At 35.3% G+C, this 24,738-nt stretch overlaps 1 protein-coding gene across 9 annotated transcripts in view; it reads right to left on the bottom strand.

Moving 5' to 3' along the window:
* NAALADL2 (N-acetylated alpha-linked acidic dipeptidase like 2) overlaps positions 1-24,738 on the bottom strand; it is a 1,531,400-nt gene that overhangs the window by 413,879 nt on the left and 1,092,783 nt on the right. For all 9 annotated transcript variants that reach the window (XM_060100049.1, XM_060100047.1, XM_060100046.1 and 6 more), the window contains one exon: positions 13,868-14,011. In XM_060100049.1, coding sequence (XP_059956032.1) covers positions 13,868-14,011 — 144 coding nt within the window. The remainder of the gene's footprint in view (positions 1-13,867; positions 14,012-24,738) is intronic.

Raw genomic sequence — 24,738 nt, 5'->3', positions numbered from 1 at the left:
ATAAGCTCAAAATGGATTAAAGACCTAAATGTCATGCCAGAAGTTATCAAACTCTTAGAGGAAAATGTAGGCTGATCACTGTATGACATAAATCACAGCAAGATCCTTTTTGACCCACCTCCTAGAGAAATGGAAATACAAACAAAAATAAACAAATGGGACCTATTGAAACTTCAAAACTTTTGCACAGCAAAGGAAACCATAAACAAGACCAAAATACAACCCTCAGAATGGGAGAAAGTATTTGCAAATGAAGCAACTGCAAAAGATCAATCTCCAAAATTTATAAGCAGCTCATGCAGCTCAATAACAGGAAAACAAAAACCCAATCCAAAAATGGGCAGAAGACCTAAATAGACATTTCTCCAAAGAAGATATACAGACTGCCAACAAATACATGAAAGAATGCTCAACATCATTAATCATTAGAGAAACGCAAATCAAAACTACAATGAGATATCATCTCACACCAGTCAGAATGGCCATCATCAAAAAATCTAGAAACAATAAATGCTGGACAGGGTGTGGAGAAAAGGGAACACTCTTGCACTGCTGGTGGGAATGTGAATTGGTACAATCACTATGGAAGTTCCTTAAAAAATTACAAACAGAACTACCATTTGACTCAGCAATCCCACTACTGGGCATATACCCTGAGAAAACCATAATTCAGAAAGAGTAATGTACCAAAATATTCAGTGAAGCTCTATTTACAATAGCTAAGAGATGGAAACAACCTAAGTGTCCATTATCGGATGAATGGATAAAGAAGATGTGGCACATATATACAATGGAATATTACTCAGCCATAAAAAGAAACGAAATTGAGCTATTTGTAATGAGGTGGATAGACCTTGAGTCTGTCATACAGAGTGAAGTAAGTCAGAAAGAGAAAGACAAATACCATATGCTAACATATATATATGGAATTTAAGGAAAAAAAATATGTCATGAAGAACCTAGCGGTAAGACAGGAATAAAGACACAACCTACTAGAGAATGGACTTGAGAATATGGGTTGGGGGAATGGTAAGCTGTGACAAAGCGAGAGCGAGTAATGGACATCTATACACTACCAAATGTAAAATAGATAGCTAGTGGGAAGCAGCCACATAGCACAGGGAGATCAGCTCGGTGCTTTGTGACCACCTAGAGGGGTGGGATAGGGAGGGTGGGATAGGGAGGTTGGGAGGCAGGGAGACGCAAGAGGGAAGAGATATTGGAACATATGTATATGTATAACTGATTCTCTTTGTTATAATGCAGAGACTAATACACCATTGTAAAGCAATTATACTCCAATAAAGATGTAAAAAAAAATAAAAATAAAAATAAACCAATAAAAAAATACATTCATGTACTCATAAACAATGTATGTTTTCTTCTTCCTCTTCCTGTCCTTTCTCTTCATGAGTGAATCAGTCCTAAAACCATTACATGTGTTGTCCAAGGTTAGCACCTCTGACAGTGGCAGTAGAAGATGATGCCACTGGGGCCCAGAGCAAGGGGTTGAAGACCATGTGAGGAAAGGAAGGCATCCAAATGGGTTGGCATAGTTTAGCACAGGGTATCAGAGTCCAAGCATGAGGAGGATGTTGTGTATGTGTGTGTGTATATAAGTCTGAATATGGAAAGGAAAGCAAATGTCAGGGGGATCAGTGTAATGAGAGAAGTCGTTAAAGCTGACTAAGGTTATCCCCATTTAAGAGCTGAACAACACACAGTGTGAGAGCCTAAGTGGGGTGCATTTCAGGTGGGGAATAGGCAGAGTACTTGGTATAGGGTAAAAAGTCCATGTGTGACAGTGCCTGGCTTGGTTGTCAGAGCCATAATGGAGTGGGAAAGGCATTCTTGTAGAGGAAGAAGGAAAGGCATCAACTGTATACACTCAAGGGAAATGATTACTCAAGTATATATATTCAGAATAATGAGAAACAGATTTCTTACTCTCAGAGATGGGATTTACAAACATGAAAGGAGAAAAACACTAAGTATTTATATGTACTGATGGTTGTTCAGATAGACAGATAGATATAGATTTAAATATTTGTGTGTGTATATATATATTCATACATATTTATATCAAAATATAATATCAAAATATATATTTTCCTATCTTTGTTTACTAAGGGGTACTGAAAAAAGTAACACTCCAATAGCAATGAGCACATCTAGAATCCACATCTTGTTTTCTAGACAGTGCTCTCCACTCAAAGGAACTAGGGATCATTTAGGAAAGAACTGGTGACAGGGTTGGGGTGGGAAAATACAACATGATTTGGTACACCTTGCTGTGTCAAAAACCAAGGAAATATACAAAGAATTCTGAGGAAACATCAAAGGACACAGAATCCAGTTAGAAATTGCTGTTACTGGATGACCTAGGACAACTTGACTTTCAAAATAAAAATAGGATTGAACCATAATCCATTGAATAAATTAGGAATATAAATCTTCATTATGTAATACATTGATACTGTATTTATAAGTAAAGAAACATACAAACAAACAAGAAAAAGAAAATTCTTCTTTACAACAAAATGCTGATTAATAAAAGTAGACAGGATGATGGACTTAGAAGGTCACCATTGGTATCATCTTGGAAATGACTACTTGAGCAAAAAAAATCAGTGAACATTGAAACTACTGGGTGAAGGTAGAAATGGTGGGGGTAAGATGTTTGCATAACTTCAAATGCTATTGATTATAAAAAAAGAATAGAGATTAACTTTAATGAGATCTGGTGGACACCACCTTAATCAAGTGGTCAGAGTTAGCTTTATTAGTAATGGAACAAATTAATATTAGCAATCGGAAAACAGTCTCACTTCCATAATACTGCTGCCAAGCGTTCAGAGCCTGAATTTATTCATGAGAAACATCAGGTAAACCCAAACTGGGGAACATTCTGAAGATAACTGGCATGTAAGTTTTAAAGGGATAAAGCAATGAAAGTAAAAAAAAAAAAAAAAAAAAAAAAAAACTAAAAACTGTTCCAGTTTGAAGGAAATTTGAGACTTGATAACTCACAACACATGATCCTAGTTTAGATCTATTTGCTATTTAGGTCATTATTGGGACAATGGGCAAAAGGTGAATAGGGGCTACTTAGTGCATGGTAGAAATGTATCAAAGTTTAATTCCTGTTTGTAACGGTCCTGCAGTTTGTGCAAGAGAAATGTCACTGTTTGTGGGAGAATTCAGATGCAACTGTTTATCATGTCTGTAGCCTACACTTGGGTAGTTGAGGAAGAAATTTCTTTGTGCTATTGTTGCAACTTTTCTGTAAGCTTGAATGTATTCCGAAATAATAAAAATACTTCTAAAATTAGAAAATCCTGGGGAACCTTTAGATGCAGTTTATTATTCGAAAAGTCAGTGCATGTGTATGTGTGTATGTATTCTTACTTTAAGATAACATTTCCAGCTCACATTTACCAAATATTTTCTGTCTTTCATGTTCCATAGTTGGATGGAAGCTTGAAATTTTATATGTGAAGTTCAAAAGATTTCAAGATGACAAAAATGTGTTCCACTCAGAGAACATTTGTATTCAAATAGGGTGAGGAGTGTCAGAGCTAAGATACATAAAAGCAGCTGCCCCTCTCCAGTCCTTAATTTCATAATGTGCAGAAATTATGTTCTAGTGATAATTCTGTCTTGCATTTTTGTTGCCATCATGAAGGATCAACTGATTCTGTCATCTTTTTCCCCAATAGCTAACAAAGCTTCATCTCCACCTGCACTATAAACTTACCCAGTATCTAGGAAAAATTCCAACCTTCTTTAGAGAGATTTGAGGACTAACAATTGCTGCTAATTCTTGAGTCCCAGCTGCAATAATTAAGCATTTGTTGCTTTCCTGACTTCAGAATAGAACTTCTAGGATTGGGACTCTGAATTATTTTCTATTTTTTCAATTTTATTGCACCCCAGGGAAAGGAATCTGCTCTAGAATCACAGATTTGATGACTGGGTTTTTGTAGTCTGCTCACATCTTTCCTAAATGCCAACTGCTTGCCTAACTATCTGAGTATAAAATTTCTGGATTATATATCATCATAATTTTTATAGCTTTCTGGGTACTCTATTTTTCCACATGGGATCTCCCTATTGCCAAAGGTGTTTCTGAACAAACACTGGTGACTGGACATCATATGTTCTAGACTAAGGGTCTTATTTTCTTATTTTAAATATTTATCAATTGATACTGCATACACTGACCAATCAGAATGGATTGGCAGCAAATAACTAGAATGTCTACAGCAATGTATACAAACAGATATCAGACCTGCCCCAGATACCATGTTCTTCCTGCCATGTTGGAATTTTCTCAGAAATTACATTTTACTATATCCTCCAGTGAATTTAACCTTATGCAAGGGGGTAATTCTAGTCTTAAGACCCAACTCTGTCTACTATGCCCCACTTCACCTGAGTCAATGGGGCATGCCCTACCATGTCCTGGATACTGACAAAAACATCAGCTACAAGAATATGTCCTTAAAAAAGTTTATCCTCTAATTACATAATGAGTTTTCTATTATAAACCTTTAGAATTAATTTCAAGTTTACAGGAAATACAAGGATTAGAAGAATTAGTTGAATAAAAATCACAAGAAGCATCCTACAAATCTAGACAATAAGACATGCAGGATCAGTGACTTGGTCCCATAGACAAGTGAGTGTCAAAAGAGGAAAAGAGGATCATACTGCATTAGAAGAAATACAATTTTTAGGCCTCAACCGGATATTGGTTTGGATAAACCCACTGTACAAGACTATGGTGATTACTAAAATTTAGTATAGTCTGTGTATTAAAAATGATTAAGTTTATTATCATGAAAAAGTGATAATTAAACAATTTTCAAAATAATATGTATAGTATGATCTCATTTTGGCTATATATATACATTTATATCTAAATCTATAGGAATTTATATCAAGGTGTTCAAAGCAGTAATTACTGGGTGTAAAAAATGTGTTCTACACTGAATTGTGTCCCTTAAAATTCATATGTTGAAGTCCTCAACTCCAGTCTGGCTTATTTGAAGACAGGACATTTAAGAAGGTAATTAAAGTTAAAATAGATCTTAAGAATGGTACTCTAATCTGATAGGACTGGTGGCCTTATAAAAAGAGGGACAGACAGAACAGACCTGTAACTCTCTCTGTGTGTACATAGAGAAAGGGCCATGTGAGGACTTGGAGAGAAGGCAGTCGTCTGTAAGCCAGAAAGAGAGCTCTCACCAGAAGGCTAATTTTCTGGCACTTTGAGTCTCGCACTTCTCAGCTCCAGAATTGTGAGAAAATAAATGTCTGCTGTCTAATGCATCCAGTCTGTGGTAACTTACTATGAAAGCCTAAAATGACTGACACAGAATGTATTGATTTATTTTCATATTTTTGCTTATCTCTTTTCTAACTCAATGTGTAGTAACCATTTTTATAATAACAGAAATTACACTTAAAAAAAGTAAAAATATGCATGCATACTCCCTAAATATGCTGTAGTACTGTAAAATTTTCATTCTGAAAAAGTGAGACAAGCAAACAGATACTGAACAAAAACCATTTGCTTGGTCAGTTTTACCACATACTTTTCATTAATAGTAGCTAACCCCTCTTTAGTGAACACATATACGCAGAAAAATCCATGTGTGCGTGTACTCTTGGGAGCTTGCATGTATTTGGAAAAACAAGTAAAATTTAACTAAATATTATTCTTTTTTTTTTTTTTCTTTTTGCGGTATGTGGGCCTCTCACTGTTGTGGCCTCTCCCGTTGCGGAGCACAGGCTCCGGATGCGCAGGCCCAGCGGCCATGGCTCACGGGCCCAGCCGCTCCGCGGCATATGGGATCCTCCCAGACCGGGGCACGAACCCGTATCCCCTGCATCGGCAGGCGGACTCTTAACCACTTGCGCCACCAGGGAGGCCCAAATATTATTCTTTTAAACTAGTAAGATTATCTAAATAATAAGATATTTTGAGGAGTGTGAACCTGAGAACAAAAATAGCTTTTACCTTCTTTGTATCCCTTATAAGAGTGTATCAACAGTAACACAATAATAGTGGGGGACTTTAACACCTCACTTACACAAATGGACAGATCAACCAAACAGAAAATTAATAAGGAAACACAAGGTTTAAATGACTAAGTAGACCAGAGAGATTTAATTGATATTTATAGGACATTCCATCCCAAAACAACAGATTACGCTTTCTTCTCAAGTGAACATGGAACATTCTCCAGGATAGATCGCATTCTGGGTCACAAAACAAGCCTCAGTAAATTTAAGAAAATTGAAATCATACTGAGCATCTTTTCTGACCACAATGCTATGACATTAGAAATCAATTACAGGAAAAAAAAATGTAAAAAACACAAACATATGGGGGTTAAACATTACGTTACTAAATACCCAAGAGATCCCTGAAGAAATCAAAGAGGAAATCAAAAAAACACATAGAGACAAATGACAATGAAAAAATGATGATCCAAAACCTATGGGATGCAGCAAAAGCAGTTCTAAGAGGGAAGTTTATAGCAATAAAATCCTGCCTCAAGAAACAAGAAATATCTCAAATAATCTAACCTTATACCTAAAGGAACTAGAGAATGAAGAACAAACAAAACCCAAAGTTAGCAGAAGGAAAGAAATAATAAAGATCAGAGCAGAAATAAATGAAATAGAAACAAAGGAAACAATAGCAAAGATCAATAAAACTAAAAGCTGGTTCTTTGAGAAGATAAACAAAATTGGTAAACCATTAGGCAGATTCATCAAGAAAAAGAGGGAGAGGACTCAAATCAATAAAATTAGAAATGAAAAAGGAGAAGTTACAACAGACACCGCAGAAATACAAACCATCCTAAGAGACTACTACAAGCAACTCTATGCCAATAAAATGGACAACCTGGAAGGAATGGACAAATACTTAAAAAGGTATAACCTTCCAAGACTGAACCAGGAAGAAATAGAAAATATGAACAGACCAATCACAAGTAATGAAATTGAAACTGTGATTAAACATCTTCCAGCAAACAAAAGTCCAGGACCAGATGGCTTCACAGGTGAATTCTATCAAACATTTAGAGAAGAGGTAACACCCATCCTTCTCAAACTTTTCCAAAAACTGCAGAGTAAAGGACACTCCCAAACTCATTCTATGATGCCACCGTCACCCTGATACCAAAACCAGACAAAGATACTACAAAAAAAAAAAAAATTACAGACCAATATCACTGATGCATATAGATGCAAAAATCCGCAACAAAATCAAGCAAACAGAATCCAACAACACATTAAAAGGATCATACACCATGATCAAGTGGGATTTATCCCAGGGATGCAAGGATTCTTCAATATATGCAAATCAATCAATGTGATACATCATATTAACATACTGAAGAATAAAAACCATATGATCATCTTAATAGATGCAGAAAAAGCTTTTGACAAAATTCAACACCCATTTATGATAAAAAGTCTCCAGAAAGTGGGCATGGAGGGAACCTCCCTCAACATAATAAAGGCCATATATGACAAAGTAAAAAGATATATAAAATAAGAGGAAAACATAATATATGTTACAAAGAAGAAACCCAAATCAGGGTGAAAAATGTAAGCATAAATACATTAGTAATCACATTAAGTGGATTAGATGCTCCAGTTAAAAGATGATCAGATTGTAGGTAAAATGAAAATTATTTGTTATCAAGAAGACATGTTAAAATATAAAGATACAGAAAGGTTGAAAGTAAAAAAAAAAAAAAGATATAGCATAAAGACACTAACCAAAAAAAAAAAAAAAGAAAAAGAAAAAGCTAATGTAGTTAAATTAGAATCAGGTCAAATCAAATTTAAGACAGGCATTATAGATATAAAGATCACTTCATCTGATAAGTGTTTCAACTAACCAGGAAGATTTGATATGTTTGAATTTATAAACATCTAAGAAATGAACTCAAAATACATAAATCAAAAATTAATAGAACAAGATAAAATAAACAAATAGATACTTATAGTAGGAGATTTTAGCACTAAAAATAAGATACAGAATATTTGAATGCCCTGACTAAGGTACTTGGTCTAAATGGATACATATAAAACTCTACACCTGACAACTACACAGTACACATTCTTTTTAAATTCTCATGGGACACTTATCAAATCCTGGGCTATAAAGAAAACCTGAAAGAATTGAAATCATACAGAAATAAAGTTGAAACAGTACATTCTAATGAATATCCAAGTTGTTTATCTCTTCCTCAGAAGAGTATGATATCCCGATACCAAATATCATATAACTGCCTAAAGCATAGCAGAGAGTAAGGGTATTTCCAACTGGAGTAGAACTCCAAAGGGCTCTTTATGGAGGAGATGGCACTTGCACAGAGCTTTAGAGTATACTGGGGTTTTACAACTTGCAAGACATATTTGGATAATACTAATTAGAATAATAGGAAGAAATTGTGGCTACATGAAGGGAATAGCAAGATATAGAACCAGAAAGGCATTCAGGAATCTCTGGCAGTTTCTAGGATAGTAAATGACAATGGTCACCCATTATGAAAAAATGATCCTCAAAATATAAAGATAAGGTACACTCTGATAGATTTATACATAAACTACAAAATTTAGTTGGAGCTTCTATAATTTGGAAAGAGTACAGTTACTTAAGAAACGATGTGATAAGAATGTAAGAAACTGTAAAAAATTGCTGAGAAACATTAAAAATTGGAAAATACTTGTTAAAGTAATTTTGCTTCAGATTGTGTATTTCAGATTGTCTCTAGGTCTTCCAGCAAACAAACAAACAAAACTCTAGACTGGATCTAAGCTGAATCATTTCCTAAAATCAAAACCGTCAAGACAGAAAACTGGAAACCTGAGAAGTTCTGGTGAATGACACCTGTGTCACCCTCTGTAAACCCAACCTGTACTCCCCGGGAAACAGAGAATTGACTGTACTTTCTGTGGATTTTGGATAATAGGTTTCCCACCTGTGTTCACTCTGTTTAAGACCCTTGATGAACAGACCTTCAAAGTGATTTCTAAAGCTTTTTTTTCCTTTTGTCTGAGGACTGCAGACTGGCAGCTCATGAAGGCTGATCTTTAGTTCTACAGAGTACTCTGTTATCGGCTTCCTGCTCAGACTCCTAGGTTCACTGTGCAACTGGCAGCTTGAAGAGCCATAAAATTGGGGTGTCATCAATGCCATTTAGTGATTCCTAATATCTAGCTTGCATCTGTCACAAGACCTATCAGTCTTTCCTACAGTAGTCTAGCTCACTGACTTTTTTTTTTTTTTAAAGAGTGGCCATCATATCAACATGAATGCTATATAGAAGTTATCTGAGTACATTACATTTTTCCTCATGTTATTCTGGATATTTCCCTCCATATTGATGACTAGAAGTTATTAAAGCTCAACCTACTCTAAAACAAGTCTTCAATTCTCTGACTTTTTAAAAAATCTACTGGGGAATTCTCTTTTACAAAGCTTCTAAAAGCCAAGCCACAGCATATAGCATATCACATCCATACCACTCCATTATCTACTTAAGACAGACAGACACACACACACATATATCTCAAGACATTCTTTTACCATAATAGCACAATGTACTCCTGGATCTTTTCACATACACCAACACTGAGGCTACTCTGAACAGGATGGTTAGTCTCATATGTAACAAAAAACAATGCTGGATTTAACCTGTACTAACATTTCTTGCTAGTGGATATTTCCTTAAAAGCTGATATGTATTATTTGCCAAAAAATTTTAGAATAACCACACTTTGTAGATAATATGTTCAATACTTCTTTTTACATTTCTGTTCAAAAAATGAAAATAATGCATACTTTCAAGTGGCTGTTAACAAATTAGAAATATAGATCTTCAAAATTCATTTGAAATATGTGAAAATTATAAAAATTATCAGAGAGCATTATATTACTCTGATAAAAAAAATTTTGAACAAAGAACATATATAATTGTGAATAGGGAAATAGTAGTTATATATAGCTATGTATATATATATCCATTTGAAGATATATGATCCAAATTTACTTATGTGAAAACTTATCACTAATGACACTAAATTTTATGCATCATAGTAAGTCATTTTTTCTATTTATCAAAAGTAATTCAAACATATTAAAATATTTCTTTAAGCACAATTCATTAATATTTTTCACCCTAAATTACATTAACAGATTTTATACTTTCTCATCTCATTTTTTCACTATAGTTATGGTTTTTAACAAGCTCAGATTGATATCTGAAAATTCACATTTCCATGTATTGATTGACTCTTAAGGACAAAGATTGACAATATATAATCAACGGGTAAGACCTACAAAAGTCATGGAAAATTAAATGGTGTCAATATCCAATTGTCTAATCAATGCAACAAATCTGTGTATATTGGGGCAAGAAACTTTTCTCCTGCTTCCTTTTCTATTCCTCATACAATTTTCTTAGTTCTTGAGGACTTGCCCTACAAATACCATCCTCTTCAATTCACTTAGCTGAGTCTATTTCATGCATATAGATATTTAATTATTTTGTTTAGTGTGGTTTTACAGTATCAGTTGTGTAGCTTTTGTTTGCAAGTAACTGAAAATCGAACATAAGTTGACAAAAAAAAAAAGAAAGGAAATGTACTGTCTCATATATATGGCTAATTCAGTAGATTGGGCTTTTAGACAAGGCTTTATTTAGGTATCAAATGATGTGGACAAGAGTCAGTCTCTCACTCACACTCTCTCTCTCCACATTATTCACCTACCCCTTCCTTGTATTGGTTCCATTTTCAGGTATTATACTTTCAAGGTCCCAGAAAGGCTATTGAAAGATCCCAGGGCTATATGCTTTCCTGTTCAGCTCTACTGTTAAAGTTAGCCATTATTCAAAGTCCAGAAGTTGAATCATGTCTCTGTTTAGCCAAACTTACATCATCCTTGAACCAACCATCATCCCATGGTTGATGTGGTATGCTGATAGACTCAAGCCAATCAGGATCTACTTCTACAGCTTAAGATATGGTCAAACCTACTCATACTATATTGCTAGGAAATGTTGGCAACAGTTCAAAAAGGGGAAGGGGCAAATGGATGCTGAAAAAGAAAGCATGGCAGGCAAACTCCACCACATTTCTGTCTGGACTCTAGAGAATTCTGTTTAAGTGTATATAAAGGGTTAAATGAGTTAGATAAATAATTAGTTGATTTGCACACACACACACACACACACACACACACACACACACACACATATATATATATATATATTTTTTTTTTTGCTGTACGCGGGCCTCTCACTGTAGTGGCCTCTCCCATTGTGGAGCACAGGCTCCAGACGCGCAGGCTCAGCGGCCATGGCTCACGGGCCCAGCCGCTCCATGGCACGCGGGATCTTCCTGGACCGGGGCACGAACCCGTGTCCCCTGCATCGGCAGGCGGACTCTCAACCACTGTGCCACCAGGGAAGCCCTGCACACATATTTTGAATGCACTCCTGTCCAAACTTTTGAGTGAAGATTTTCCTACATTAAAACTCAAGACTAGGGCATCCCTGGTGGCGCAGTGGTTGAGAGTCCTCCTGCCGATGCAGGGGACACGGGTTTGTGCCCCAGTCCAGGAAGATCCCACGTGCCGCAGAGCGGCTGGGCCCGTGAGCCATGGCCACTGAGCCTGCGTCCGGAGCCTGTGCTCCGCAATGGGAGAGGCCACAGCAGTGAGAGGCCCGCATGCCGAAAACAAAACAAAACAAAACAAAACAAAATATAACTCAAGACTATACTTATAAAATTCAAGTCAGATGTAATTATAATAAGCTTTACATTACTTTTTTTTTAATCCATAAACTACAAGTGTTGCTCTTATTGCTCAAAAATATAACACATCATTCTGTATCCTTTTCATGTCCCATCCCGATACAGATCATAGTGAGCAACTAATGCATTTATGTGTTTCTTTGAAAACTTAAAAGTTAATTATCTTGTATGTATCATGAGTACTGTTGTCTAAAACACTGGGGTTAAGGGTCATTTATCCTACATGTAAGATCAGGTTAAATGTAATAACTCACTGAGACTGCTCAATAGGCATTTGGGAAATCAAAAGGTAATATTCCATAGTAAAAAATTGATGAAAGAAGGATCCATTACAATGTGAAATATCTTGATTGAAATATATCTCTGTCTGAAAATTTCTAAAACCAATAATAATAGCTTCACCCATGAGGAAAACTTGATATGGCATAACTGCTTAGAAAGCAGGCCTAGCTTGTTGCTTCTTTAACACTGGAGTTACAAACAGGTTTCAGAATATATCTCAATTTTTCCTCTAAACTTCATACATGTTGCTAACTTAGTGCAGAGAGAAATATAGCTGGAGAATGCCATTTTGCTTAGTTGTGCCCTTATTATGCAGACATTTAACATATTTGGGGCAAATTGATCTAGTTATTTGATAAGGATGATACTTGCTAACATAACATTTTACAGTATAGAAAAATACTCACTTAAACGTCCTAATTTGATTCTCAGAACAACATAAGATACTAGAAGGTGAGATATCTTTCTGTAGACACAGACACAGAAAGCTTCCCACAGGGAGGTGATATATGAGCAGTCATGGAGCTGACATGGACTGTCAGCTCACTGAGGGCAGGACAGTGGCTGAACATATTAGAGGCTGTAAATGTTTATTGAATAAATCAATCAGTTAATTAATCTGGACTTAAATCTGGTCTTTTCAATGTTCAGTGCTTTTCTTACAAGTAAACTATTATTATAGTGTTATTTACATATTTTAACAAATAGAGCTCATTATCAAATTGCAGGGCTCAGGAATAGAAGACAGAAAAAACTAAGCAAAAGAAAAAGCTCCTCAAGAGCTTCTTCTTTCCTGCTTTGAGGACGTAGGCTTAACCCTGTTTTCTATAGTTCCTACTATGTTCAATCAAAAATCAGTTGAGGCTCTCAAGCTACAGAACTCTGAAAAGCCTATGTCTCTAACAAAGGGCAATTCTGAATATACTCAGGTGTTTTTTTGTTTGTTTGTTTGTTTTGGGTTTTTTAGGCCTTTTTCAAAACATATTTTTTATGTTTTTGGTGTCAGGAGAAAACAGATGAGATAAAACATGGTAGCTGAGCCTTTGGGTCTGAACACAAAAACAGAGCCCTCAAGTTGACTTTCACAGCAACGTGATACAAATTTAACAATATGTAAGGAGAGTCTCTTCTTTAGAGGTCTAATGCTGAGGCTGGAGGTAGAAATAAGACACAGCCCCTGATTTTCACCCCACCACAGTAGCTGAATAAGTTGAGTTTTATCCTTTGTGGTCCAACAAGGCCTGACAAACTGCACTGCAGTACAAGAAGCATCCCTCGGGCAATGATGCGTAAAGACAGAGGGATTTTTTAGTCAACAGCAGGAATTAGGCTTTAATGCTTTCTACTAAAAGACTTCATACGCCAGATAGCTGACTGCTATCCACTGAATCTTGGCAGGCAACAAGATTGCTGAAGCTTAAACTGAGAAGCTGTGTTAAACAGATTTTCATGAATGTATAAAATGCTTTATTCGTAAAGCTGCTTTTCTTTGTTACAGTTCAAAATGCTTTTCCTCTTTTTTTAATCTCTCAGCTTGATCAACTCTCAGTCTTTATCAAAATTACTTTCGAAAATGTCCTTTTAAGAGCCAGAGAAGAGAAATAAATGCTCACCTCAACAAAAATAAATGTTTTTTTTTTTAAAAGAATAATCCGAAAAATGTCAATCAAAGAGATTAATAATGATCATGGGCCTTATAAAAACTAGGCGACACACAGAAAGACATTAAGTACTTTACCATTATTTGGAAGTTCTAGAGGGCTACAGGCACTGTGTGTGATTCTATCTTTCGGTGAAGAGATGAGTTTTGCAACGAGAGATGCTGAGATGGGCTGCACTAGTAGAGAGGTGAGGTTTGATCGGTTTTGTCTAAAGCTTCCATCTGTATTGAAAAGAAAGAAAGAGAATCCTTAGTAAACAGCAGTTAAAAACACTTGAAGAGCAGGTTTTTCTGTAATACGTCTTTAAATGATGAGCAGTAAGTGTATTTCAGCTCATTTGTTTGTTTATTCCTTGGTTATACTCTGTCTACTTATTAAAAATGATTTGAGATACTTCATAATAAAAATTCAGTCCAAATACTATTAAGTATCCTAGTCAATGATGGCAGGTCGTACACAGGCATTTACTTCCATTCTCCACTGAAATGACAACAAAGAGATAAAAAGCATCAATCCACAGGGGCCAAGAGAATAGGAGACACATTAGCAATAAGATTCTATCAATAGAAGCATGAAAGCAGATGAATAAGTGTCAACTGATGTGACAGACCAAGGAGACCAAAACCTAAGCCAGCAGAGGGGGGAAGCTGAAAAGCAATGCAGTTTGTACCACAGAACCCAGAAACTCTTGAGAACTGGTAACACCAGCTACCTATTAAAATAGGGGTAATGGAGGGGCTGGAAACAGGAGAGTTTGATGAAATTCGGATTGTGAGGGTGGTCTCTCCTCCTGAACCCCTCACTCACCCAGTCAACATGAACAGTGCCCGGTCCTCCCTCCCTCCAGCAGAGACTGAAAGTGGGACACTGAACAGGGAGACACAAGACACAGTGAAGGGTGATTCGTACTTTAAATGGGATGGTGTTATGATTGCTGAGACCCTTCAGATGCCTTACTTTTGTGGTGCCCAGAATCCTTCCTTCCAGGTTGGGCACTAGATAATTCACTTGTGGTAAATAGGACCAGGGCAATGGAGAATATAGAAAAATACTGAAAATCTGGAAGTCTACCAATAAAATAACTCCCTCAAAACATCCTACATTGACACTTATCAGTCAATACATCTCACCACATACAGAACTTCAAATGAACTTATGCTGCCATTCTTAAGTAGGAGCTCTCAGCCAAGGCCAAACCTAGAAAGGCACACGAGCAGCAAACCTAGTGAGGATAAGAAGAGGACGTCAGGAAGGGGGTCTCCAGGAAAACAAAAATCATGGGAATACCAGATGTGTCTTAATGTTCTGAGAACATATTCACAGTAAGATCAGAGAATTAGCATTTGAAGAGGTTCGAGATATACAGAAGAATGAGAAATCTATAAAATGAGACAACTATTAGTTTCAAAGGGAGCAAAAATTTTCTCGAGAAAAATGCAATCGTCATACATTGTGAAAAATATTCACATATAATAATATAAATAATGACTTTTTAATACAAAAATGGATATTATTCTTTAGGAAAAAAGAGAAAAGGGCAAACGTCAGGGATGAAGGTACATGGAAACTTATGAAGGAAAATTAAATCTTTATCTTTCACAGTGGTAAGTCAATATAATGAATACAACTGAAAAATGTATTCAGCTCTTAAACATACTATTGGGAGGCAGAGACATAAATATGAAAAGTAGGTAACAACTAAAAATGTTGAAAGCAACTAAGTGCTTGCCTTTGGGACAGACAAAGGGGAGAGAAACACAGGGAAGGATGGGAGAAAAAAGATGACACATTTTTATAAATAAAGCTTTATAGAAATATCTATTTATATTCATCTATAACTTTGAAAAAATAAAAATTAAGTGAAAATAAGAAGAGAAACAACTATGGTAACACAAGAGAAAAATTACACAAGTACTCTGGGTAAAGAGATTGGAGAGAATAAATTCTGCATAAGGAAAGAACTAAAAAATATATGCTTATTTGGTTTATATATTTATACTGACTCAGAAAAAGAAATACACAATGGAATGACTATCAGGCAGCCAATAATACTTGAGAATACAGAGCTATATTTTTCAGACCTTTATTAGGGAAAATAATTGTCACAGGTTTTCTCAGAATTTAATTTGGTAGAACTGCATGGGGTGCAGAACTCTACAATACTGGTATACAGGCTCCAGGAGAAAGATTATACATGAGAAAATATGTTACGGAAGCATTTCCTTAATTTATCATCAGGAAAACCACAAGGCTAAAATGTAGTATTTAGCTTGGGCCTATGGCAGTCACAGAAGTCATGGCTTTGAAGAAAAAGTAATGAGATTTAAGTTTAGGATCAATTTTGTTGTATAAACACAGAGCTGGTCTCATAATTTAGAAGCCCTTTTTATATGGATATACAACTGTTCATTTTGACCATAACATAGTTCATTTGACTCTAGTGTAGTCCATAACCATTTTCGTTCATGTCATAGTACCAAGACTGGCTATATAATTTGCAAGGCCCAGAGCAAAATGACAATGTGGGGCCTCTTGTTCAAACAGTAGGAAGGATTTCAATATGGCAATAGCAGGGAAATGAATCAGGTGTGGGCGCTTTTGAGGGTGGATTGCACACCCGTGAATCGGGCCCTGCATGGTTCACACAGAAGATGATAGCAGCCAAGCAGCCAGATGAGGTCAACTGAAAGGGACTTTCATACCACAAGGAAGTTGCTGTCCTGAGTTGCTGTTTCTCCAGGCTGCACCCGGGACCATGGTGATTCATATCTCAAGGCACAGACATTATACCTCACTCAGCACGCCAGCTGGGAGGTCCTGATATAGCCGTCTCACTCTGGTTCTCCCAGCATGTATTTTCTCCCTCAGCCATTACCTTTGAAATTTATAGTGTACACAGGACAATGAGATAGTATTTATGAGAAATGTACAGTCTGTTATTTTGCAGTTTTCATGGATATTAGGTGCTAACTTGCTGCCAACACAAAATGAAACGTCTTAAAATGCTGCATGATTTCACCACTCTTCAGTTCAGATACTGAACTTGCCGTTCAAGGCCCTTCACCATCTCAGACCTTATATTTCCAACATTATTTCCTACCATTCCTCTCCATATATCTTATGCTAAATCTTAAGCTATCCCCCTACATATTCTGTGATTTATACCTCTATGTTTTTACGTAAGCCATTCCTCCCACTTTACTTGCTCTTCTCATGTATCTCATGTCTGAACTACACATTTCCTTTAAAGCCCAACTCATTTTTCACAAGAAACTTTCTCTGACACCTTCAGCTCTATGTGACATATCTGCACCTTTTTTTTTCAGTGCTTGCCATTTCTAATTAAAATTATCGTTATGTAAAAACATTTTGGTTTTCCCCTCTAAACTCCTTAAAGAAAAGGACCAAGTCTTCTACATCACTGCATGACACACAATGCTCAACACATTGCCAGGATCATAACAGGAGCTCCATAATTAATGGGAGAAAGAAAGAAAAGAAAAGAAAAGAAAAGAGAAAAAAAAAGAAAGAAAGAAAGGGGGGAGAAAGAAAGAAAGAAAGAAAGAAAGAAAAGAAAAAAAAAGGAAGAGAGAGAGGGAGGGAGGGAAGATGGATTAACAATTTCTTGAAAAATAGTTTAACGTCTCTGTTTTACCAGTTTTCTGAATGCCTAGAAAATGGAGCAGGGTTACAACTGAACAAAAATTAGAATTCTATTAATCCTATGCTTGCTGAACATTAGTGCTCTCTCCCCAGCTAACTACTCTCAAAACCTTCAAAACCCATTCATCCCAATCAACTCACTAATGAACATTGCTCTAAAATTACCTTTGCCTGGGTAAAAAAAAAAAAGTATATAAATAAAATTATCTTTGAGATATATTTAAAGTTAATAAAAAATCAATAACTTCATTTTTTTTTTTTCTCCAGAATGCCACTATGGAGAACAGTATGGAGGTTCCTTAAAAAACTACAAATAGAACTACCATATGACCCAGCAATCCCACTACTGGGCATATACCCTGAGAAAGCCATAATTCAAAAAGAGTCATGTACCAAAATGTTCATTGCAGCTCTATTTACAATAGCCCAGAGATGGAAACAACCTAAGTGTCCATCATTGGATGAATGGATAAAGAAGATGTGGCACATATATACAATGGAATATTACTCAGCCATAAAAAGAAATGAAATTGAGCTATTTGTAATGAGGTGGATGGACCTAGAGTCTGTCATACAGAGTGAAGTAAGTCAGAAAGAGAAAGACAAATACCGTATGCTAACACATATATATGGAATTTAAGAAAAAAAATGTCATGAAGAACCTAGGGGTAAGGCAGGAATAAAGACACAGACCTACTAGAGAATAGACTTGAGGATATGGGGAGGGGGAAGGGGAAGCTGTGACAAAGTGGGAGAGTGGCATGGACATATATACACTACCAAACGTAAGGTAGATAGCTAGTGGGAAGCAGCCGCATAGCACAGGGAGATCAGCTCGGTGCTTTGTGACCACCTAGATAGAGGGGTGGGATAGGGATGGTGGGAGGGAGGGAGACACAAGAGGGAAGAGATATGGGAACATATGTATATATATAACTGATTCACTTTGTTATAAAGTAGAAACTAACACACCATTGTAAAGCAATTATAACCCAATAAAGATGTAAAAAAAAAACATCTGATACAATGCATTTAAAAGTTAAATGTGATTGAACCCTAAACAGTAATTGAACATACCAAAATCTTTGATTTTTTGTACTGCATGACTAGTAGACTTGCATTCATTTTGAAATATCTGAAGTAAGTGGTTCATTAATTTTTCACCTTCAGCTTAATGGAAATTTGACAAACAGTTCACTTCTAAGAGCAGATACTAAAAGCAGGACTTTACAGGATGCAAACACTAAATTATAGACAAAAGTTATTTTAAAAAACTCATTTACTGAAGAATTGATAGAATTTCATTTTCTTACATGATTAAGAGACTTTGAATAAAAGCAAATACATGTACCATTTTTATTCAGTTATATTTTAAAGCATTTATAAACTATAAGAACCCATTAGATATGAGCTGAAAATCAGGTGGATTATGTACCTTGATGCAAACGGTACCATCCAGAAAATATTTGACATTATATTTTAGCATTTTAACTTTTAGATTATATCATTTATATCACAGCTTGTACATTGTGTAGGCTCTATAAAGACTGACACTAAGTTTTATTTTAGTGGATAGCTAGTTCTCTCTTCACTTTATGAACTCTTTGTAATCTAGATAAGGATCCAAATCAATCCATCCCATTCAATAATCCAATCCTCAGTACAATGCCACATGCATACAGTAGAAAGAACAAACTGGATATATATACAGAGTCCCAAAATTGACTCCATCACTGACTCACTGCTTGAAAAGTAACTTATAAATAATTTCACTATGAGAAGACTGACATCCCATCTACTATACCTGAACAACCAAGGTAACACTGAAGGGTCTTCATTATGTGATTGACTGAAATAAAAATAATACATTAGCTCAGAGGCCTAGACCCTGAACCACAGTGGCTGAAATTGAGAAGAAATGAGATTAAAAATAAGTAAAATGGTTTCTTATTGTACATATGTAATAGGATTTCATTATGCTTTTTCAAATCATTGATGCCCGCTTCAAGCCCATCTGCATATAAAGAAAACATGTTAGGGGCTTTCCTGGTGGCACAGTGGTTGAGAATCTACCTGCCAGTGCAGGGGACACGGTTTCGAGCCCTGGTCTGGGAAGATCCCACATGCCGCGGATCAACTAGCCCCGTGAGCCACAATTACTGAGCCTGTGCGTCTGGAGCCTGTGCTCCGCAATAAGAGAGGCCGCGATAGTGAGAGGCCCGCGCACCGCGATGAGGAGTGGTCCCCACTTGCCACAACTAAAGAAAGCCTTCGTACATAAACAAAGAGCCAACACAGCTATAAATTAAAAATAAATAAATTAATTAATTAAAAAAAAAGAAAACATGTTAGCTGCCAGCATTTTTTGTGTGGCGAGATGGAATTCTTTTAAAATCAACTGAAATGTTAGTGTATAAAGCAATGCCAATTACCCAAGGAGTATCAGGAAAGATAAACCTTCAGAGACCAGAAATCTTAGATACTGGGATCCTCAGAATTAAGGCACTGAGAGGAGGGATAAGGTAAAGAATGTGCTGGTAAATAAAACAATAAGGGCCTTGTATGGCTCAGTGATGAGAATGTGCCACCTTTGGGGAGGACAGCACGATTTCCAAATTGAGGTGTGTAACTCGGCCCTCGGCACCTGACTCTGTGTGTGTGTGTGTGTGTGTGTGAACATAAGATCAGTGCTACATAGTGTAACCATAGACCCTACAGATCCTTCCTATTCAGTGTGTAGTTCTTGGACAAGCAGCAGGGGCAAGACTCATTAGAAATGCAGAATCTCAGGCCCCAACCCAGCCCTTCTGAATCAGAATCTGTAGCCTAACAAGATCCCCAGGTGACTCATGTGCACATTACATGAGCAATGGCCTAAACCATTATATATATTTCTGTAGCATAATTGATATAATTTTCATAGCAAAGAAGATATAAAAAGTGGAATGAAGAGGATGAAGAATAGTAGACTACGTTTGCTCACCTTACCCCAATTAAGGATGACAGAGCCTTTGACTATATTAATAAACTCCAAATCAGCGGTTTTTTTAGAGGGTCTCCTTCAAAATGGGTAACAGGTCTGTGCATATGCTGTCACTAAATAGCAAGCTTAAATTGGACTGAGAGCATTTCTTTTTGGTTCTGCTCTTTTCTCAAAGATAAATTTGTTGATTTAAAGATCAAAATTACATTTACAACATTTTATTTCAGTCATGAATAAATATTACAGTCTCTAACTGATTTGAATTTCTTTTCTACATTTTCAGCTATTCTAATTCATTATAGTAAGAGACTGACAAACCTAAAGTGTAAATACTTCCCATTTGCCAGAGAACCAAGCAATCAAAGAGCTTAAAAAGTAGAGATTTAAAAAATACATTTTGTGCTGCACTTTTATGAAAAAGACTCAAATATCAAAAGAACAAGCTGATATCAGCAATGTTATCCCAGAATATTTGATTTGACTTTCTCCAGAGGACTGCCACTTTGACAGAAATCAGACCATTAAATAATCGGTGTGGATGTTTTTTCACTTTTATCTTAGCTTACTAAATTTAGTTATTTCCCTGAAATGACCAGCACACTAAATTGGCTAGTCATTTTGTTATCCTTGTAAATACAGCTGATCCTTTATTATTTCAGTGTCTCATAACCTGCTGGTTATATCACCATCTTCCTTCAAACTAGTCAAGTTCAGCACTGTGTTGTTCTGATTTTTATTAAAAATGAAATACATAACATTTAAATATGCTTTGTGCTACTCAGTCTTCTCAGAGCTTGTCCAGGCTCTCTATGTGTATACATATATACATACATACACAAACATACATGTATACACATACACACATGTATAATTATTTTTAAGGATACAGGATTTTTATTACTGACAGCTTTTCTCATAATTAAAATGAAAATTACTATTTCATGAGTTTACATCATATTTCTTGCCTTCTCTCAAATTAACACAAATTGTAGGTCTAAAAGCTGGCTAATGCCAGTTTACCCAGCTCTTAGATGTCGCTTACTCTGGGAAGCTTGGTCCTCATATGTGTCCCCACGTAAGTCCTTGCTTATACACTTAGTAAACTTGCTCTGCTCTAATTTCCTTTTCACTTTCTGCTCACTGGCCAGAGTATAGTATAGTCATCTTGAGAGCTCATTCACTGGTCTGTTGCCACGGCTTAGTACACTTCATAGTAAAAGGGAGGGCACAATGAATATTTTTTGAATGAATGATCACATCAGTATTCAAGTGAGTAACTCAGTTTTGTCTAATCATAAGCCTAAAACTCATGACTTATGACATAATCACAAAATGCTAAACATGAAGACAGATGGTCTCGTCTCCTCATTTCCTTGGTCCTCTCTCAAGCTAAAGAGCCCTACCACGTTCCCTAGTAAACATCATAATATTTAAATATTTAATTAACTTTTAATAAAAATAATTTAATTAGCTTCAGCTGATGCATTATAAAAGGTCATATTTAGTTTTACATTAAAGAGAATAGAAAGTAACATACTCATTTATAAAGCAGTATGTGTATATTCTGACTTTAAAAGAGCATACAAATTATGTAGAGTCAACTGTATTTTTAAAAAGTAGTATATAAGAAAAGTCTTTGTTAATAATATATTGTTATTAATATATTAATATATTAATAATTTTTAATTTAATTTAATTTAATTTGAGTTCTACCTTTCCAATACCTTTATTCAAAGGTACTGATCACAGATATGACACAGGCTCAGAAAAAGCTAGAAAAGCTTTCCCATCACTAAAAATATTTTTCCTTTAGGTTTAGACATATAAACTCAAGAGTTATTTTTTTACTTTTATTTTTTTTTAAACTCAAGATTTATATCAGTAAAGTGAAATTATTTGGGGTACAGGAAACTAAAATATAAATTACCATCATTCTCTCCCCTGAAACAAATACACTTTGTCATCTGTATATCTGTGGTTATGCAGCCTTGGAATTTGTTCTAAACTTGGCAAACGTTTAATTAAAGAAGAGTTTGTATTATATTAAAAAGTTTTGATTAATGTGCAGCTAAGCAAGGTGCTAGACTTCTTTTGGTCATTATACAGGACATAAGCATAGTATTTATATTGTTAGCTGAAATCTGGCGTGTCCTATAATTGAATTATTATTTACAGAATTATGAGAATATATTTTTATAAATAATTTGTTTTTTAATGGCTTTAAAACACATTGATATAACTACGTCAAAGTCCATTGCTATGTTTCAGGTAGATGGTGGTCATCATTAACAACATGTTTTCTGAAGATATTTTTGTAATATGATCATTTTTACTCAAAAAAATAGGACTTCCTTTGCCATAGGGTTTTACATCACTGAATTTATATTTATAAATTTGTCATTTTAAGTAAAACTGTAGATGTACCATGGCAGTGATAATATTCAGATACTGACAAATGTTTTCCTTATTTTATTTCAGAAGAATAAGTGTTTACATGAGAACTGATTACCTATTCCACATAACTCTAAATATTTCTATTCTTTTGTATTCATCATTTGTCTACTCCAAAACTATCTCATTCCCTAAAGCATTCTAAGAACATGAACATTTGGAAATAAACTACAAACTGTATCATAAGAAAAACAAACTAACAGACAGACAAAATATTTAGTCTGTTCTTACTTAGAGGAGAGTAGTCTAGATTCATAACTGGAATAATTGGCCATCTGCACATTACATGTAATATAAGCAAAGCAATCCTCTTCAGAGGCATTACCCCAAGAAATTTACCATTTCAGACTCGAAGCCTGTGAACATTGGAATGATTTGCAAAGTTTCTTGTTTTAGAAAAAGTACAGTTTGCAAAGATAGAAGATAAACTATGTAGATGTGTTTTGTCTGTTTTTTGGTTGCTGTGAAAGTATGAAGCCATTAATTTACAATAAAATTCTTCTTACCAGATTGTAATGAGAACACATTATTTTATGAGACTGATTAGATGAACAGGCAGAAAACCAGTGCATTATTTCTGGATTAACTTAGTTTTTAGATGTTTTCTGATAGTAAAAATGGAAAAAAAAATAACCCTTGTTCTTCTGATATAGATGTTAGATTAAATGAGCTATCTATATGAAGAGCTTCCCAGCTTTTCCTGGCTTCCTGTGTATTTTCTGTTGTTGAAATGTAAATACTGACACAACAAAGGGACAATGGTCTGGATTCCAGAGACCAAAATCTGCTCCTTACTCTGCCTCTAATTGGGAAGTGAGTGGGAGAAATTTTTCACCTCATTTACAGCCTTAAACTCATCCTATATATAATGTCTAAGGATTACCATTTCTAAGATTTTGATTCTAAACTTGTCCATGAGCGATTGTTTAAGTAAGCTAATAGTTTCCTTTCCAAACTGTGTTTCAGAATAACATATAGAATTTTATAATCCTGATATGAATTTAATAAAAATCTTTCTCATCTTTATGTTGAAAGAACTTCTTTGTATTTACATGGTTACATCTAAATTTTAGGTAACGATTCCACTGTAATTACAGAAAAGTTCCTCATATTTGGAATGGGTAATATGAAAGATTTCAATCAATTCTCTTCCTGACTTATTATTTTTCTTAAAAAAATATTAAAATTATTTTTACTATTAATCACACAAAGAATTATGACTTGAAAAATTTCCTTCTATTATCTTGCTGTAGTGGTAGTGTGTCTTCAGAGAAGATACACCTGGAAGAATAAGATGGAGATTTTTAAACATGTGCCATGGAAAAAATTCCATCAGCTGATAAGCCACAGATTGATCATCAAGAACTGTGTGTACATGGAACTCAAGTCAGAAATATTCTATTATTAATTCTTCCTCTGAATTTATGTATATGAGAATTTTCTTACAGAAGTCCTATAACTTGAATGTAATTTAATCAAATTGTTTTGGATGTACATTTTCTCAAAGTATTTTACAAAGTGGAACCTAAATTCACATCCAAAAAAAAAAAAAAAGACTAAGATAACGCTTTGCCTATTTTCTTACTAAGGTAATATTTTTTAGTGTATTGAAATGTTATCTCACTAAATAATGTCTTCTTTGAAGTCACACACAGGCTGTAATGGCACAGTGAGAGACACAGTATAGCACTAATGGTCCAGTTAATAAGCTAGGGTGTTTTTAAAGATAGGAATGATGTCTCTGTTAGTTCTTGTATGTAGGACTTCAAACAGCACCAAGCACAGTTACATTTTAAAAGTTTTCCATGATAATGGCGCTTAAACAAACGTGATTCATAGAATAATAATCTC

Source organism: Mesoplodon densirostris, chromosome 5, assembly GCF_025265405.1.
Source record: "Mesoplodon densirostris isolate mMesDen1 chromosome 5, mMesDen1 primary haplotype, whole genome shotgun sequence".
NCBI classification, from domain to species: Eukaryota; Metazoa; Chordata; class Mammalia; order Artiodactyla; family Ziphiidae; genus Mesoplodon; species Mesoplodon densirostris.
The sequence above is the reverse complement of the archived record's forward strand: the minus strand, read 5'-3'. Positions and strand labels throughout refer to the sequence as shown.